Genomic DNA, 20478 nt, shown 5'->3' with positions numbered 1-20478 from the left:
AGTTTCTCTTGCAGTTTCAGTTCTGAGACATCCTGTATGCTTGCCACTGCCCCTCAGGTGTGCTAAGAGGCTGTCAGGTCCTGTTCTCCTCTGCTCCCTCTCTGCGCGTGCATCAGAGCCATAATGCAAAGCTCCCTCCCACGTCAGCTCTGTCCTTCCCAAGGCTAATGTACCGCACCGTCACCCGGCCAGCACGGGGCTCCTGCCTCCAGAGACAGGCTGGCAGCCGACCACGCCGCTCTGCAGGGTTGAAATGTAGTCAAGAAATAGGCATGGTAAAAACCAGGGGATTTGTTCAAAATATTGAAGCATGAGGTAGGGAGATAAAAATGAAGATTCAACAATTAAAAAAAGGTCACAGTGGCATTTCGGCCACGTAGTAGCTTCAGGGTCAAGTGAGCGAATGACATGCACAACGTTTGCTATGGGATTACCTGAAGCCTCACCAAGCCAGCCCCGCCGTGACTCTAACGAGCACCCTGATCCTACCACTCCTAAGGAAGGAACGTCACACGCTTCTCTGCAACACCACAGAGAAAAGGCAAGGGCCGCTTCAGTAAGGGAGCTGCCCTGAGAGAACAGATCATTTAACTATGACAAAATGGTTCCAATTAGTCTTCTGCGCTGAAATGAGCCTAGAAAACAAACAAACTGAAGACACTGTTGACATTGTGCCTCATAGATGAGTAACCTTTTAGTCTGGCCTGTAACACTAATGTGAATAGATGAAATTGTTACTGTGAGACACGACCTAAAGGAGCAAGCGGCAGCTCCACCACCGGCCTTAGCATTTCCATGGTAACACCATGACCTACATTTCGATTCGCTTTATAAGCAAACAATATATTCCATGGCAAGTTTTAGGATACACCCACACCATACCTGTGCTGGCTGATCCTGGAAGCAGCCTGAAACCCTCAGAGATGAGATTTCACACCACCACTCTTCCCTGAACTCAGGCTGCCTACAAAGCCCTCCAGATCATGAACTCTTTCTAGAAAGGCCACCTCCATTGCTCAAGGCCAGCCACACCACATCAGCACAGGGAGACACGGAGAGAGCTGGGCCAGATGCGCTGCTGGGGTCTGTCCTGAGGACAGGGACACATCCTTCAAGGAAAAAGGCAGACTCGGTGCTTACCCTGAATCAGGCCCCACTGGCAGCTCCACAGTCTGAGCATCAGCAAATTGAAGGTCCTCTTAGCTGCAGCCTTACTTCATGGCTTCATAAAAAACACAGCTCACTTGATTGGCCTGAAGCACCCGCAAAGCCTCACGCTGGAGTTCCTCAAGCCGCATGCCAGCTCCTGGCAGTGTCCAGAACCTCCTCTGTTGCACGGCTGCTGCTCTCCACACACACACACACCCCCTCTCTTCTGAAGCTGCAGAAGCCCAGGGTGCAAACAGAAGCGACTGCTTCAGTGCAGTCTCTGCACGTGGCACAATAGCCTCAGCAAACATGTTTTTCTCCTGCCACCACTACCCAGTGCTATTTGGCTTGGGGAAGCTCAAAGGACACCTCTTCTCCTTACACACTCAGTGTTTTCACTGATGGCTGAAATGTCATCCAAAACCAAAGGAAAGAAGCAAAGATTACTTCTTTTGAGCTTAAAAAGGAGCTTATTTCAGTTTCAGGTAACTAACCCCTTTGGTTTGTACCGATGCAAACCAGTCAGAGTAGCCACGCTGCTTCTGCAATAGGTACAGCGAATTTGGGTCAAGACCTACTAGCTCTGGCCTAAGGCCCGTCATCTCTGCAGCACCAAGCACACCTTATGCTTGCTGGGATCTTTCCCTCTCTCTTGCTTCCAGAGCCTTTCATGCGCAGCTTGCCCAGAGCAGCCAGTCTGCAGTGGGCAGACCAGCACTGCATCCTACAGTGACAGTCCCAGCACTCCAGAAGCAGCAGTAGCTGCCCTCCAAATATCCCAACCGAGCAAAATAGAAACTGACTGATAAAGAAGCATCAGGAAAAAGCCCAGCATGATCCCCTTCCTTTCCTCAGCAAAGGATCTTTGTGTCTGAATCCCATCTCACCAGGATACATCACTGCTCCCCCAGAGAGGAGAAAGTTTCTCAAATGCTCCACTTGCTGTCATTTTTAATTTCACTGCCCCATGCCCTCAGTATCTTTTTCCTCTAAAAGCTCTAGCACAGGGAGATAAAGATATTTAAAGCAGTATTCTCTGTGTAGGACCTCTGACATCTAACCTGGGAGAAGGGGACTCTGGGAATGTCCAAAACTCTTTATCCCACAATCACTCTCAGTGATTTTTCTTCTACATTTTGCTCTCTGCAGCCTTTTTACACTTCCCTTTCACAACATTTCAAGCCTTTCCCCTGTCTTTCTTCTAGGTCTGTCCCAGGGGACACCCGCTCCTACACTAAAACCATGCCACACAGATGAGATGCAAAGCCTTTGGAACGTACCAGAAAGCAGTGAGAGTCAGCCAGGACTATGCCAACAGCCTTGCAGTCAGGATGAACGCTGAACATGTGAGAGTACTCTTCTTGGGAACCCTCCCTGACCTTCAGCCTGCGTAAGTAAGCCAGCACTGAACAGAGGCAGGAAGAGAGCAGGAGATGCATTACCACCTCCGCACCAGCTTCCTTAACTTATCTGTGTCCTGCCAGCTGCAGCAGAGTCCAATCCTCCCTTTTTTCTAATTCCTCAGAATATCTTAAAGATCAGGAGAAAAAAAAAATATCTGTGATCCCAAGAGGACAATCCCTTCATCCTCTGCCAACAACTCATACCCTGTCACCAGGCAGCTTCCCCGTTCCAAAAGGGAAACAAAGAGAAGAAAAACCTGTATTGCCACCATCCCTGCTGTAACCTCACAGAACATGGTCAGAGCACTTTGAGCCAAGAGACAGAGGAAAGGTAAATGTACCTCCCAAGTCACCTGGAAAAACCTCCTTCAGAATAAGACATCGAAAGGTTGCATAGGGACAGTCACACAGTATTTCTGAGCCATGGAGTTCCCAGGCCTCACATCAGGAAGAATCAGAAGTCGTAACCAACAACAAATACGCTCCCTCACCTTTTCCTCACTACGTGTACACCCTGCAGTACCCTGCAATCCTCATTACCTACTGCTGATGTTCAATTCCATACCCACTACCCTAGTGAAGGAAGCTAAGCATGGACAGACTGCAATTTTATTGAAAACTGAAAGTAAACAAAGCCTTGCAAATAACTCCCCCCTCATTAGAATGCTTGGACATGGCAGCTGGCCCGTCCTGCTGATACACAATCCCTCTGTAGCTCTTCATTAGCGCTCCCCAATTTCTCAAAGCCGTTCTGCCACACACATACACACAAGCTCTCCAGAGAAGCCACCAGAAATAGATTCTGGGGTGTAAAAGTTACCACCAAAGAATAAGCTTTTTGATCAGTTCTGTAATGTGAAGTAGGAGGTGGGATGCAAAAGCTGTTACACCACCTCCTTTCCTTGGAGTAAAGAGACTCTAAAGATTAAAAAAAAAAAACAAACCAAAATGGACAATCCTCAGGGAATAAAGTGCAGCAGAAATTGAGTAAGTTGCGGCTGTCTGCACACTTGGCATCTCCATCCAGGTGGTGGGTCTCCTGTGTCTGCCTGGGGTGTTCCAGCACTCCACCCTTCTGCTGAGGAGTTGAATTAGCAGGTAAAGCAGCAAAAGAACTGCCATCCCAAAGACTGACACCCACCTCGTTTTCTGCATGAGGATTGTCCCCCACAGGCAGAGGGGAGGGTTCTAGCTCCTGGATCTGCGGAAGAGGAGGATCCTGCCTTTCCCTCCTCCATTTAGGCCTCCACAGTTCCCACCTTCCTGCTCCTCAAAGACCACAACCCTTTCCCCTCACTGCATTTATCAATCACTTTAAACCTTTCTTAAACCTTTTTTTTTTTTTTCTGGACTATAAACTACTGAAGCCAAGGCCCGTCTCCTTCCGTTTACATTTGAGCTAGAGCCTTAATCCCAGCTGCAGTTTGCTGGCAGTGCAGGGAGCATGCACGTATACAGCAGGGGGTATTACTGCAGAAAGCAGACCTACCCCACCAGGTAAAGACACTCATGGTGAAAGCCCAGAGTTCTATGAGCAGTGACATACATGCACCGAGGACTCAGTTCTTCAGTGTGGTGAGCTTTCTGGACCTAAGGCACCAACACATGCAAGTAGGAATTTAACTACAGCATACCAGTGGTCACGTACAGCCATAACACTGCCTCTGCCTACTCTCTTCAGCCAAGCTGATGAGTTGGAGCAGATTCAGGTACTTCTATATACATGCTACATCTTCAACTTATGTGGAAGAGGCCCTTCATTTGTCTCACTGGAGTCACTGGGTGAAAGCTAATCACACAGCTTAAGTGCTCTGCTGAGCCAAAGGTGAAGCATTCAGAAACTTGCAAAAGCGATACTGAGATACACAGAATTTCTACAGGAAGGAAAGAGTAGTTATTGGACTCCTGAGATGAACAAAAGGGAGCCAAATTTTCTACTCTCAACATTTTTATAGGATAGCAACCTTCCTACCATGGTTATTTATAAAGAAATGTTACAGACTGTGTTAAATTATACACTGCAGATTTTCAAAAGATGACTTAAAAAATGATGATTCTTTTTTTCCCTGTTCTATAAACACTTAGAGTAATTTCGAGGGAATTTTATTTCCATGTCAATACTTAAGGATCCCATAAGGATTGTGCTGTATCCATGGGTACCTCTCACTGTTTGATTCTTACCTGTGGCAACTAAATTCGCTTGGATTCAAATACAATCTCAAGCCTAACACACCAAGGGGGCAGTGGATAGGAGAAGGCTTCGCTGGAGACCATACAGATATGTTACAAGCACAACGAACGTGCTTAAGCACTGGTCTGGGGGAGCCTGATAGTGACGAATTATCCAGGAGTCGCATCAGCTCCGTTTCCATGTTCTCCTTATCTACAGTCAGAGAGAGGAACAAGCAACTAGGAGCACCCATACGGCTGAGTAAAACAACAGCTTTGTAAGTGTGCATCAGGGAGGCTCCTACTCCTTGGCTTTGACCAGGGCTCCTAGGTCTCAGGCACCCAAACAGATCTGCTGTTTCCCCTCATCTCCATCCGAGATTCTCCATCTGGCCTGAACGTCACCCCACCGGTACTATGAGGGCACTACAAAGTGAGCAGGACACAACCCTTCTGCTCCCTGCTGGAAACTGGGGTGGGGGACTGCAGAAAAGGACCAGCAAAGACTCAGCTGACAGAAGTAGCAGCAAAAATGGCCATGATAAAGGATGCGCCTGCCATTCTGGGAAGCCTCCTCAGACCTGCCCGTCCTGCCTCTGCACTGTCTGTCCAACCCCTTCCTTCCCTCTGCCTCACAGATGCTTCATCTCAGCTGCATTAAGCCCCAGTCTTTTCTACCCATGGGTTGTTCTTAGACCAAATATTATAAGTAATGTATCACTGGAGTTTCTCAAGCCTGAAGAAAAAAATCAAAGAAAACTGCAGTACGTTGTTTTAAAGCCCTTCCATTCACAGAGTTAGCACAATTCAGCCAAGGACAACTTGAAGGTCATCAGAACAGATCCAAGAAAAAAGACAGGAACTCATTTAGATGGTTGTCAAAAAGACTAGTGTGATTAGGCTTGCTCTGTTAGCAAGAGGCATTTCCTGCCTGTAGAGGTTTAATTAAACACACACACTTACAGTTTACCTAAAATGGTAACATTACTCTAAATTACGTTCTATTTAATAACTTTATCCCCTGCAAAACAGTTCAATCCTACAGAACAATCTGCTACTTGTTCACACAGGATTTTCTGTGGATTCCACAGGATTTTCTATAGGTTTTGTAGTGAATTTATCATCTGCAAAATGTTTTCTTTCCTCACAGAGAAGACACAGCCGTGTTAGAAGTCAAATGAGTTTCTCTCATGCTCTCTTGCCCATCAAGCAGAACTCATCATAGGCTGATAGGGGCAATTTCTGCATCTAAATGATTAACACAATATAGTGCATGTCCTCAATGAGACAAGGCAAACGTCATTTTAACCCCCTTTGAAGGAAACCCTGGGAATAAATCCAAAGGTTACCTTTGCCGGCAAAGACAGATCGCTGCACACACACTAAGCATGTCAGTTAACCCACTGTAACTCACCTTTTTTTATTCCCCAGTGAAAGCAAGACCTAGGAGTGTCAAACCAGTGCAGAAGCCTTGTGCTTCCCAGCTGAAACTTTGCCCAAGGACACCAGCTCTAGGGGTAAATTTATGCCAGGGCATTTGTCCACTACAACTCAACTTGTCCCCACAGCCCACCCAACCCTTGAGTCACCAAACTGCCTTTTCTCCTCAAGGGCTTCACAGATCCAGAGGGTGACTCCTCCCATCTCTCTGCTGATGGGATCTCACACTAACCCTTTATGGTAAACAAACACAATTTCATTTTAAGGCTTAAATAGGTGCATGCACATACAGATATAAACAAGGCACATCAATTCTCTTACCTGAGCCGTTTCTACCTTCAGGATGGTTTTGTGAAAGATATTCTCCAAAAGCCCTTGCCGCTCTGCACATCCAAGCATCAGAGAAGGCAGCAAAGGAGAGAAAGAAAGAGATGGGTAATGGTTAAAGGTTAAGGAAAGAAGGAACAGTTCAATATACTGCTGTTTTCCTGCAGCTGCCTTTCCCTCATCTTCAGGCAACACCAATTTAACCCTGCTGCAACAGCAGTGGGGGTTTCCTGGTTAACACACCTCAGTTTTCCCCTGGCCAAAGGTGAAAACAGAGTTGGACTACAAGCCCAGGACTATTTTAGTCTTTAGGTTCTCTGTTAAAATGGAAAAAAAAATTAAATGCACTTCCATTAAACTTGGCCTTGTTTCTGTAATGCACATAGGAACTGGATCACTGTCTCTAAGTACCTTAAGTCAAACCCCTCCTGGCAGCCCAGGGAAGAAAGTATCTCCACCACAGTCCCAACCATCACCCCAGCCTTCTACTCTGGTTCTGAATGCTCCTATCTGTGAGCTATCACAGCTTAGACATAAAGCTAATACCCATTTCACCTAAGCTCTCAAGCACCAACTATGTCAGTATTTGGATTACTGGACAACCTTATTTGAAAGGCCCCCATAACACCCCACAAAAGCAATTCCTGGTTCTCTGATGGATTCAGGTCCCATGGATGACTGGGGTTTTACTGAAATATATTAAGAATCAACCAGGCAGGGTGTGCTCAACCCTTATCACACATCAAGGCCTACATAAGAGAGCAAACCCATGAACATTCCAACCTCAGAAAAGCTTTCTGCTTCCAACGCACACAGGAAAGGAATCCTTGGTCAAGGCACGCATTCCCTGGTATACAGTAAATACAAACGTCCTGGAAATAGGAGACTGCAAATTGTAACATCCTGCTGCTGTGCTTGTTCTCCTGTACCCAACAGACCCGTGACTCAAGAGAGCTAATACCAGCTTTTCCCCAGCCACCCATTTTCCCCAGGTTCGTAGAACAATCTCTCCAAGGTCCGCAGCAACACAATCAGGCTGGTATTTGCCAAGGGACAGTCAAGGGTGGAGGCTCACAGACAGTGAGACGAAACAGCCACCCACCTCCTTGGCAAGCCAAGCCAAGCCAACAAAACCCAGCAGCCAAGCACTCAGCGCACACCAGCATCTCTTGGGGGAGGAGATGAAGACTTGCTGCAACAGGGAAGACTCTCCATGCCAAGACATCACGTCTACTGTCCTCCTCCTTCAGAGATGCTCAACCTCAGAACATCCATCTCCAGCTCAAGCTCCCACAAAAGGCGATGCTCTTAACAGCCATTAAACATCTAAGTGCAAAATGGCTTTGACCTCCAGAACAACCTTCTGCTTTGCTACCCGATGCAAAAGCATATCCTAGCCTGCGTAGCCAGGATTTTCCCCCACTGCTTTTATACACCTCCTCCCAAAATGGAAAAGATTAACAAAGCTACAACATACCTCCCAGAGCGACTAGAGCTGGAAGGAGTGGGAAGTCCATTTGTCATCCACAGCCAGCAACAGGGGATCGATATGAATGATGGAGAAAGAGTAATTTAGTCTCCCCGGGACTAAATTTCAGCACAGCCAAATGCAAAATGCTTTGGAGCAGCACACTCTGAGCTGTGCAAGAAGTAAGGCTTAACCTTCTCCTTCATTACAGGCTAACCTACAGGGCTGAGGATTTTTCAGTTTCCAGATTCTTGCCTGTCTAGTACCAGGCTGTACTTTTAGACAGTAGCCTGGGGTGGCAGTTGCCCAAACTGTCTTCCTCAATGCCTAAGCACGCCCAGAGATGGTCATGCAGAGGCAATCACCAGAGGTCATGCCTCTGGTCACCTGTGCAATTAGCACACAATCCCCACTACAAAGAACACAGAGATGACCATCATGATTCACCCACATAGGAGGACAAATGACTCCCTCATGGATGTTCCTTGCACCCACTACCTTTCTGTCTGGGCAAAAAGCAGGACGTGGTCCTGGGGCAACACACAAACGTAAAGTTGGGAGCTGGAACATGGCAACTTCAGGGAAGTGGCTGAGTCACCACCCCTGGAGGTATTTAAAAGACGTGCAGATGTGGCACTGAGGGACATAGTTTAATGGTGGACTTGGCAGTATTAGGTTTCCAGTTGGACTCCAGTTAAGGGTCTTTTCCAACCTAAATGATTCTATGATTCTAACATGATGCTATAAAGCTGCAAGAGCACTCCTGAACTACTCCTGCACTCCATCTTAGGGGTGGTTAAGGCTCAGCCAAAGCCATGACTGGTCTCGTGTAGCACTGGCAACAGCCCTGCTTTGAGCAGATGGCTCAGTTCAAGACTTCCAAGATCTTTTCCACCAAGACTTCTGGGACTCCAAGGCTTCCCAAGGAAATGTCTGTCCTTGGAAGGCATCGTCAACTGCCATCACAAATAGGGCACATACACTCTTTGGAATGACTTTGAAGCTTCTCTTGTGCACCAGCAGTCATTCCACATAGAAAAAATAACAAGCAAGTTCTCAGGCAAATTATCAGTGAGAGAACATGGTGATTTACACAAAAAATGCTGAAATATGATGATAAAATTGAGTCTGTAACTAGTTCAAAAGCTCCAAGAGCGTGTTAGTTCATATATCATTCTCTCCATTGATCCCTCTGACAATGCCCGAAGCTGATCTGTCTGCCTTAAAATCTGAACCCACACTTCACCCTTAGCTTGCAAACTACAGGCTCAAAAAATTAGTACCAAGCACTTCCTAAGACCCAAACTGCAAATTGCCAACATGGAGCCAGAGAGAAGCACTGCCGCCCTCCATCCCACCTTGTTCCACGGTGAAAATAGTGTCACTCAGAATAAGAGCCTAAGTTTAAAGGTGCTGCGGTGTCTCTAACCCCACTCTCCCGTTTCCCCAAGCAGATGAGGTAGGAGGGTAAAACCCCAAGTGCCAGAGCTCCCAGAGAACAGGCAACACCCAGACCTCTCCTCGCAGGTCAGAAGCACAGGCAAGGAGCACAGAGCTACTCAAAAACGTTGCTGCCTGGCCCAGGCTGAACCTGCAGTTCTGTCACTACTGTTCCACTTCCACTGCTCTCAGTCGCTGCAGGCCAACCGAAGAGCAAACGAACGTGGACGCTTGATCACAGTTAACTTGCAACTGCTAATAAGGCAATGAAGCCTACAGTACAATGTGTGGAGGGGTTTTTCCAGCCAATTACACTGGAAACTTCAGACTAATTTTTTGCCTGTTATCTCAGTGGTTCCCTTCTACATTCCTGCTTCCCATGTGCCACCAGCTTTCCTTGGCTGTACCTCAGCTGATCTCCCACAGATGTCTGCATGTGCCCTTTGCCAAGGGGACTCTGCTGGCCACGCTAGCTCCTTATGCCCACTCTCTCCTTGCCAAGCCTTTTGTCTTCCTTCACTGCCCTCACTGTGCTCAGTAACCCCAGTTTACCAGCATCTGCCCGTACCGTTAACGTGCCATTTACCCCCTCTCCTTGGCTACCCGCTGACCTGATCAAAATCAAGTCAGAGCAAAATTCAAGCACATGGTAGCTGCTCTGTTCATCCCACTCTTTTCTATTTCTTTTATCAATGCACTGTATTGATACAAGTCACACAATCGTACTCTTGTCTCAGCTCAGTTTTGCCTCCAATGTCACAGTCAACGTAGTTCAAGTCCCATCAAGCCTTCTGATGGCATCAGACAGAAAACCCGTCAACTGGGTTCAGAGCAGGATAATTTAACTGGCAAGAGATAAAAAAGGAAATTTGTTTCACATAAATGTGATGAAGTACAAGGTGCCTTACAGATACTCGGGCCGATGAGCTATAACCCTGAGTGTATGACACTGCAAAAGCTGCATACAAATGAGCAGGTAGTACTGAGAGGTAATCAGCTGACGAGACTACAAGTTTAGCCCTGACTCATCTAGAGAGAGGTTTTCATTTTAGTAGCAGATCAGACCAGCATGTTACACAGTCAGCACAGCTTGATTTAACAAAAGGGACTATAGCCTTGGTACGCTGCGCTTCTGAGTCTAATCAGCAAAGACAAGATTGCCATTGCTTCAGAGAAAAAAACCACCATCTTCTCTGGCTTCTTCTCTATCCGAACCACTTTGAGAGTGCAGAAGGTGGGATGGGGTAGCACAGCACAGGCAGCTGCCCTTCTGAGGGCATTTTTCAGTACTCACTGTGCATTAGATCATAGAATGGTTTAGGTTGGAAGGGACCTTGAAGATCATCGAGTTCCAACCCCCCTGCCATGGGCAGGGACACCTCCCACCAGCCCAGGTTGCCCAAGGCCACCTCCAGCCTGGCCTTGAACACCTCCAGGGATGGGGCCTCAACAACCTCTCTGGGCAACCTGTCCCAGTGCCTCACCACCCTCAAAGTGAAAAACTTCTTCCTAATGTTTAATCTGAACCTGCCCTCTTCTAGTTCAAATCCATTCCCCCTCATCCTGTCACTACATGCCCTAGTAAAAGGTCCTTCCCCAGCTCTCCTGTAGGCCCCCTTTAGGTACTGGAAGATGTTAAAGCTGGACTCAGGTCTGGAAGACAAACTGACTGCGATTTAGTGAAGAAGCCTAGGCAGTCTAGACATACATTTGCTAGAAGGAGGAAAGCCGCCAAATAACAAAGATCTCAATTACAACGTGATGAGCATGGAATGGCCTTCGTGTCTGAAATAATCACATCAAACAGGATAAAAGGGGCCTTCGTGCATACTAGCAGCTATGAGAAATTGATGCACACAAATTTATGCAATCCACCAAACTGACACTGAATTGAGTGAAGAAATGTGTATTGAAACACTCAAACACGTGAAAGACCTGAGATAACTCCATTTAGGGCATAGCAGCAAGCTAAGCAAAACCTGGACTACTCAGAAGTATTACGTGGAAAAACAAAGAACACCCACCACCTTCTCGTGTTCCTTCAGAAGTAATGCCCAGAGGAGTTGCAGCAAGAATCTGTTGTGACAGCATCTGACAGTGCTGCATCTCAGGAAAACAGGAGAGAAGAGACGTCCTGCATCATCAGGACCTACGTCCTCCTACAGTAGCAATCCTGCTCTTGTCACTAAGCAGAGAGGGGAACACTGCCAGCATATCCGTAGTTAACAGCTCAGCCATTAAAGACTGTCGACACCTACGTTGTTTAAACCTAATAGTAACAATACCCTGACAAAAATCAGTTTTCTGAAATATCTATGCAGGGAGATGGTAGCTGGAAAATTTTAAGTTTTAAAATTTTACATTCTCACTCTCAAGAAAGGGAAATGGGATGTCAGCAATGGATCTTGAAGTAAAAGGCCCCATAGTCCTGGAGGAATTTATAGCCACAAAGCTTGGACAGAAGAAAGGACAGAGTAGGAAGAAGTTAAAGCAACAAGGTAATCAAAGCATGAGAGAGTTCATATCACTCACAGGAAAATTCGTAAGTGGAAAAAAGGAATCTAGACTCGCTGAAGAACCCTGATCTAAGCCAAAAATTGCTCCCACAGCAAGAAACCTGGAATAAGGAATGCATTCAAGTACCTCAGCATTTTGTCAGTGAAAGATTTACCCTTTCGCAGCAATTAACGCTTTGTGCCCTTGTTTAGACTCACTCTGTAGCCTTCTCTAAGTCAGAAGAGAGGGAGTGAGACCAAATTCTTATCTCTCTGCAGGGTATCTTGGACTAGACACCAAAGTCCTGAAATTGGGTAAGATGAACCACACACTCAATTCAAATATTTCTTGTGCTAACTATAGCAAGGAGAGATGGTTCTGGAACACCCAGCAAAAGTCTCATGTCTGTTTGCTTGCACTATCACATACACCCAAAGAAAAGCCATAGGCCGGAGTAATACAATGCAGAGCTGCAGGAAAAGACTTATTTTATTGCCCCATTTGGGGTACCCAGTGTTGTTCTGTAGGCATCAAGGCAGTAAGGACAGAGAGAGCTCATTTCTAAAGGCTTTGGTTCATCTGTGCCCTTGAAAGTGTGCTGAGGAAGCCAAGGAGCGCATGTCAGACACCATGCAGGCCAGGACCCTGAAGAGAACCTGCACCAGTCCGCAGCAGCCTGGGAGCTATCAGCAGAGGGGCAGCACCAAGGTCGTGACTCAAGGACAACTGCGTCATCCCTGACTTCAGCACTCATACCCCAGGAGCTGCAAGGCAAAAAAAAAGCACTCAAGAAGGAAAACACAGTACTACCACAGTGAGATCTTGCATACAAGCACTTCAAATTTGATCAAAGCAACAGCACTAAGCCTCAGTCACTTCCCGGGTGCCGTACATGGAATCAGCGCACAGTTTGCTGCAACTCTCTCAGGAGAGGACAAGACTACAGAGACCAAAGTTAGCAGCATCACAGATGCTCTCAACAGTGCTAGCACAGAGCAACTATGCCATTATTTTGTAGGAAGCTATTAAAAAGACCTAGCACACAACAAACTGCATGGAGCTTAATTAATTCTCCTGGGACAGGAGACTCCCCCGAGTCGCTCTGCAGAGATTTTAATTTAAGAATCTAGGGAGCTTGCACCTTCTGCTTAGATCACATTACTCACGACAACAAACAAACGATGCTCCCCGCTCAGTAAGACAGTCAAATGCACACACACGCACTTCAGCCACGCATAATAAGTATACAGCAGCAGCCACTTGGATTTGCAGCAAATTTTAGATGATTTTTCTCTCAAAAAGAAAAGTCAGAAGAAATATGAATAGGGCAGAGCTCAGGAGGTGCAGAGGAACAATCCCAGGGCATCTCGTCCTGCAGCATGAGAACAGGATCCCACAGCTGCCTACGTGAAACCGCAGGGGAACCGGATCATTGCAGCAGTGCTACCCACACAGGTGATCCAAGTCCCCAACCCTCTTAGGAAGGATAGAATAGTCTCTCTTAGTAGTCTTATCTACTGCCCTGCAGAGCCTCCTCGCTGTACCTAAGATAAGGACACAGGGAGTGATACATGGAGGAGGATCCAGGGCAGAGCAGAGGAGCTGTGTGTGATGTGCTCCGGGAAGCCAGGAGGAAGCCTTTCAGCAGGTGGGTCATCACCGCTGTAGAAATTCTGAGGGTGGCAGAGCTCTCACGAGGCAGGGACTGAGACACGCCTGGAGTGGTAGGATGGAGGCACACCAGCAGCGCTTGTCCCCACCAGCACCTTCTCCATGCAAAGAGGCAATGCAGCAAGCTCCTCAACAAGTCCTCTGCCCTCTCCAAAGGCTTTTTCGATTAGGCATTTCTAGAGCAGGGCATGAAAGGGAGACACATAAGAGCACCTGTCCTGTGCCACGGTCTACAGGACCAGACACTCCTCGAGGACTTTATGTTCCCCAGCCCAAGTTCACTCAGCTAACTTTTCTGGTCAAACCACCACAATTCACACGACCAAGAGACACCTCAGAGCTCCCACATAATCATAGCAGCAGCTTGTCAGTAGTTACAGCAGGCAGCAAACCAGAACCCCAGGGGCACCTCCTGGACTCTACACAGTTGACGCTAGTTGAGTAGCATCTGCCCATCCTGGTGTGGGCTATCAAGCCATTGCGTTCAAAACACGTTATTCACTCCCAAACACCCACACTATCATTTGAAATCTTACCGATTACCAAATATGTTGTTTATGTGACTGGATGTCTAATCCTACTCCTAGAACCCCATTACAACAGTTACGGTGCATTTCGTGTCATTTCTGTATATCCACCCAGCTGACATCTGCCAAAAAGAATCCCACTTCCAGATCTTTGAACGCCATTGAAAGCACTCACGGTTTCATTACCGGTTATGAACAGGGTACATCATAACGCGGGGAAAAGTTCCAGGCTCTGTCCGGACACCTTTTCCCAGGGGCACTCCAGACTTTGAAGGATGTACTTCTTTACAACACAGACAGCAATGTACAGACGTCTTTGGATCTCTTCACTTCAAGCTGTAAGACTAGCTTTCCTCCCAGCACAGCAGAGATGCTGTAATGCTGAGTTACACTCACAGAGAGGTGACTGAGATCTCTCAGCAGCACAGATCGAGTCCTACACATGACTCCGGGTTATTCTAATGCAATTTTGTCTAACACAAAGGAGGTGTTATATAATGCAGCTGAAAAGTTTATTTCTTCCTATTTTTTTCAGCAGCAAAGAGCTATTTTAGATGTAGCAGAGACACCGACAGACCTACCCCTTTGCACAGCTGTGCTGTAGGAGCAGCCAAAAGCTGCGCCAATGCCCCCAAACAGTCACCAGACAATTGCCGTGACACTTGCACTGCAGAGTGGGAGAAGGGTTGTCTCCATCTCCCCAGGCAAAGGGCACCGTAGCAAAGCTCGTCCGCAATAGCTTTTTAAACCTAAGTACAATCAAGCAGCAAATGCCTTTTCTAGGATCTCCCATGTTTGATACTAAAAAGCACTGGGACCAGACGATAAGTGAAATTCTACACTGTAGGATGAGCAATATAAAAACATAACAGACGAAATATAGAACCCAAATCTTTTAAGTGGTCAGGGTAGTGGTTTGGGACACTGCCGGAGAGGTCAGAAATGGTGGGTCCAGATTTTCACACGGTAGGTTTCCCATTCAAAGGCACGAGTCCCCTTGACGAAAGCCACTGCCTTTGCCCTCGGACACACAGATGGCATTTCAGCCGATGAGAAACCACTGAGCACACTGACCGCGCTTCCAATTCCCAAAGATTAGAAAGCTCCAGCCCTGACAAATCCACTCGTGACCTGCTCCTTGCCCACCTAGCAAATAAAACCCACGGATGATGTTAGCCGGGCCGGCAGCGAGACACGGGTCACCTCTGAGACAAACCACCTCTCCCCGGGCTGAGGGTCCGCTGCGTGCGGGGGGAGCACGGTCGCCCACAGCCGCCTGCAAAGCGGGTGTCTGCTTTTGGGGGGCACCGCAGCAGCCGCCAGCGAGGGGGACCCACGGCAGGGGTGTCCCGCGGGCGCGAACCGGGGTCCCTCCAAAGCGCTGCCATTCCCGAGCCCCGGGGGGAGAGCACCCTGCCCCGATGGCCCTGCCGCTCCGGCCCTGGGGGACAAGCCCCTTGGCTGGTCCTGAGGGGCTCGGGGCCTTCCCCCAGCCCGGCGCCCCGGCACGGCGGGGGGCGGGCAGTGTCCCCGGCACGGCGGGGCTCCCTGAGGCGCCGCGGCGGGGCCCGCCCGCGCCCCCGGCACCCACCTCACTTTAGCCGCCACCGACGACATGGCCTCGTTCCTCAGCGTCTTCCTTTTGGACACGGCTGTGCCCATATTCGCGCGGGGGGGAGCCGCCGGGGGAGCGCTCATCGCACGACCCCGCGGCTGCCCATGCCGCGGCGGGGCCGGGTGCCGGGGCGCGCCGCCACCGCCGCCGCCGCCCCTCGCTGCCGCCCTCCCTCAGCGCCCCGCCATGGCTCGGCGCCCCCCGCGCCCCGCCGTGCTGTCCCCGGCGAGTGCTGCGCTCCGCCGCGGCCGCTGCCTCCTCATTGACTGCGGCAGGAGGGAGGGCCCGGGCGCGGCCCGCCGCCCAGGAAACGCCGCTATATTTGGCCGGCGGCTCCCTCCTCCGCCCCCGCCTCCTCCCGCCTGACATCATGGCGGGCCGGCCGGGAGGGGGGCGCTGGCCCCGCCTGAGGGGCCGCGGCGGGCAGGAGGCGGTCGCCTCGGCCCGGTAGACCCCGGGGAAGGGCGGCTGTGTGTGTTCCGGCCCCTCTCCCCGCCATCGTAGTCCCGCGTTCACCACCGCCCAGCCCTCCGCGGTTTGTGCCCGCACCTGAGGTGGGGGCACCTCACCTCAGGGACAAGGCGAGGGGAGGCCATGGTGTCCGGGCTCCCTCCGGGCCCCCGTTAGGAAACAGCCCTGCAAACAGCAAAAAAAAACCCCAGTCGTTTTGACATAAAACTGTAGCCTGCCATTGAGTGAACCTGTGGAAGGTTTTACAAAGGGTTGGTTTTCCACAGGTCTGTTGCGGTGGTGGGGCGGTGGGTGGGTGCAGCGGAGTGGACACAGTCACACAGGTCGGGCGGTCAGGCCTTGAACATGGCATCTCTGAAGGACTGACACAAATGCCCATTCTCCTCCACTGGCTTTGTCCCCTCAGCGCATCGTTGCTCACCGCCATCGTGCCAGAGCAGGGTGGGACTGGGACGGGAGCTCCCGGAGGTGGCAGAGCCCTGAGGCACAGCTGGGCATCCAGACACCTCTTTGTTCCCAGTGTCACTTGCCAGAGAAAACACCTTCCTTGGGGTCATCAAATGCTTGAAAACAAACGCAGCACAAGGAGCTGGTCAGCCGCTCAAGTCAGCCAAGGCTCAGGGGATTTTCAATTCATAGACTCACAGAACGGCTTGGGTTGGAAGGGACCTTCAAAGATCACCTAGGTCCAACCCCCCGCCGTGTGCAGGGACATCTTGCACCAGACCAGGTTCCTTCAAGCCCCATCCAACCTGACCTTCAACACTTCCAATGATGGGACATCCACAAGTTCTCTGGACAACCTGTTCCAGGGTCTCCCCACCCTCATTGTCAAAAATTTCTTCCTTATGCACAATCTAAATCTACTCTCTTTCAGTTTAAAAGCATTGTCCCTTGTCCTGTCACTAGAGGCCCTGGTAAAAAGTCTTTCTCCATCTGTCTTATAAGCCCCCTTTATATATTCAAAGGCTGCAAGAAGGTCTCCCTGGAGCTTTCTCTTCGTCTGAACTCCATCCAACTCCTTCAGTCTTTCTTCACAGCAGAGGGGTTTCAGCCCCCAGATCAATGTCATGGATGTAAGTTTTGATCCCTAGGAGGATTTGGAAAAGTGCTTTTCTTTGAGAAAATATTTTATAAATCTGCTTTCAGAGAACCTGAGTGAGTGGGGCCAGCGAGTTTTTAAATATTTTTCACAATATATACAGAAAAAGCACTTGGGCAGTCCCCCTGGCTCTGCAAGCAAGTGCACGAATCCCAGGAATTCAGAGCCAACTCATTCAACAATATTTGACAGAGGAGTAGAAGTTTTATAGATAATTAAACTACCTACAAGCTTTGTGAAAAGAGGCAGCCAGAGGAGGGAGTGACAGACAGACAGACAGACAGACAGACACACCTTGTCTTGTCTGTGCCTCAGGAACGGCTGTAGCATAAGCTTCCATTTCACTGTCCTTCAGAGACTCTGCATGGTAGAGACCGAAAGTTTGGGAAAAGCTGCAGTCCTCTCTCTCCATAGACTCCAAAGTCAAATCTGCAAGAAAACATCTGAGGATTTGAACAAATTAAGTCTAACTATTTGGTCTATTAATCTACAAATTGAAAAATAAAGTAATTCATGTACAGAGCAGGAGAAAAAAGATGAATAAGGTACCCAACTACCCTGGTGTGTGTGAAAACAAGGAACAGGATGTAAATACCTCATCAGCTGGAACCATACACTGGGGAATTCGCGGGGAACTACAAACTTTCAGAAATGTATCTTCGCTTAGACCCAAGCTGTCAGCAGGAAAAGTGCCATGTGGGCAAAATAAAGACATCATGCTGCTTTTTAGCTTAGAACAGCTGACCGAAGGAGAGCTGCTAAGTGACACCCACTGCTCCATCACTGCCACCAAGTGAGCTGGCTGCTGTGTCCTGCTCACTCCACAGAGCTGCTATTGCAGATGATAGTTGCTCCTCTTCCCGCAGGGTTTTGTAACCCAAGCAGGATGAACACAGCTCTGCTGTTAGACAGCACTGAACTGAGCGATGGAGACTTCTTTAAACATTATGGTCTCGATCCCATGTGCTAATATTGGTGAACAGATTTCAGGGCAGGTACACCCCAGCCCTGTGTGTTGGGAGCAAGTGTGGTAGAGCTGATGCATGCTCATCTGATTCGAAGCCTAGCCTTGCTTCAAACCACTAGAAGACCACAGACACATAGAGATCTGGAGGCGCGCACACAGTCAAAGAAAGGGAGAAAAGAGAAATACATGGGAATACTTTAAAAATAAAGTCAGCCCGAGCCTTTTGACTGTGCTCTGCCCCCTTTTTTTCCTGTGTAATTAGAGGGGGAATATGCTCTTTATTTTTATGTTTAAATATTTGGCAGTTGCGGCAAATGCTGCTCTTCAAAAATGCAAACAAGAAACCCCCCCAAACTAACAGACAGGTCTACTCTATCCCCGACATAATGCCCGCCAGATCTACCTGGAAACACCCCAAAGTTGCTCACAGTGACATTTTTCAGGTATGAAACGAAACCCAACATCAGTGTATTGGCTTTCTTCCCACAGAAGATGACTCCCATTAGATTTCTACTCATGACTATCTACAACAGAAAATGAGAGAAAACCCATCTGTTTTTAGGGAGCACCTTAAAAAAAATGTAGAGAAATTGAGCCATGGAAGCAATTACAGACTCAGCGAAGCAGTGTCCAGCACTGTCAATCCCCAAAATTAAAAAGTAGGGATGTCTCCACCTTCATCCTGTTTTCAGACCACACTCTGCCACATTTATGCCTCTTGGAGCTCACTCAAACTCACCCTTGTCTGTTCCCCAGTAAGGTCTCACTCTTTGAGGCTGGGGAGGGTCCAGCCCAGCATAGGGTTCACTTCAAAGGCACATTGGCTGCTCAGGGCTTGGCCAGATGGGTTTTGAAGACCACCAAGGATGGAGATGCCACCATAGCTACGGTCCATGTCCCCAGGGCTGCACCACTCTCTCAGGGAAAGATTTTTTCCATATATCTAATGGGAATTTCCCTTGTTGCAACAGGTGCCCGCAGCCTGTTGGTCTGTGCACCCTTGAGAAGCGCCTGGCTCCATTGATCCATAGCATTCCACAAGCACTGGTCCATCTCTCTGCAGTTTCCCCTCTTGCACTTTGCTCCTTCCCTACCTTCATTTAGGGTTTTCTCCCCGCCTTCGGGTTTCACCCAGGTACTTGGGGGTCTGGATTACCCCAGTGCGGCACAGAAGAGGAGGCAGCGGGCCTCCAGCTCATTACAGCTGGAGAGATGCCTTTGCTTCGTGCTAGGAAAAAGTCAGGCAAGCCAGGCAGACTGTTCTCCATCGCTTCTCCATGGCAACAGGCCTTCCAGACACACGCACGTAGGCAAACAGGCCGAGGAGGCAGGGAGCACCGCGGTCCCTCCGCCCGAGCCCCACACCTCCACTCGTGGGGCTCTCTCTGCTGAACTCACACCATCCTAGGGGAGCACACCCCAAAGCAGCTTCCAAAATAATCATAGCCAGTCAGAGGAATCCTTCCCTCCTTCCACCAATGAAGGTGCAATATCCTGAAGTCCAAGCCAGGCAAAATTCATCCTGGCCAGTGATGATTTTTGTCCATATATATGTATCACACTTGAAAAGTCTGGTATCTCAGTATCCTGTCAAACCAAAGCACATCTCTGTCGAGTGGGAAACCCAGAGCCTTAGACCTGCTTAGGTCTGGTCTTAGATCAGGTTGAGACGAGATGGCCTGATGATTCTCAGAATTTAAAGATATGGTCTTTTTATGTTTAGAAAAGCCATTTTTGTCTAAACAAGCAGAATAATGTGTATGCTGGCAATTTAAATGCAAAAAGAGAAATAAGGCAAGCTAAAACCATCACAGGAACAACCTGCAAAAGGCAAAGGCAAATAATAATAAATACGTCTTCAAACACATCGAGCACAGGAAGCCTGTTGGAGTCTGGAGAGTCAGAAATTGGCCACAGTGCAACAGGAGCATTCGTAGGAGATAAGGTCAGAACAGAAAAACAACGAATATTTTGCATCTGTAGACAGTGAGGAAAAGCTCAGAGAAGTTCCTGTGCCAAAAGTCATCTTTATATGGACGTGGCATTGGATTTGGTTCATATTCAAGTGTCAGCAGAAGAAGTTGAAGAATAAATAGCCAAACCAAAGAGTGCAAATTCACCAGACTGAGATGGTTCAGCTAAGTGCTGAGGAACTCAGAGATGAAACAGTTTAATTACTTAATTGTAACATGTAATCACTGTGCATAACATAGCCTTGGTGTCCGAGAGCTTC

General features: G+C 48.6%; 1 protein-coding gene across 1 annotated transcript in view; it reads right to left on the bottom strand.

Moving 5' to 3' along the window:
- Positions 1-15788, bottom strand: part of NSMF (NMDA receptor synaptonuclear signaling and neuronal migration factor) — a gene marked incomplete at its 5' end in the record, with an annotated part of 45782 nt that extends 29994 nt beyond the window's left edge. The window contains 2 exons of the mRNA XM_082492612.1: positions 6483-6544; positions 15682-15788. Of these exons, the coding sequence (XP_082348738.1) occupies positions 6483-6544; positions 15682-15788 (169 nt within the window). The remainder of the gene's footprint in view (positions 1-6482; positions 6545-15681) is intronic.
- Between the last annotated feature and the right edge of the window lie 4690 nt (positions 15789-20478).

Source organism: Vanellus vanellus (genome assembly GCF_965231255.1).
Source record: "Vanellus vanellus genome assembly, chromosome: 18".
NCBI classification, from domain to species: Eukaryota; Metazoa; Chordata; class Aves; order Charadriiformes; family Charadriidae; genus Vanellus; species Vanellus vanellus.
Note: the sequence above shows the minus strand (reverse complement) of the source record. Positions and strands in the feature narration are given on the sequence as shown.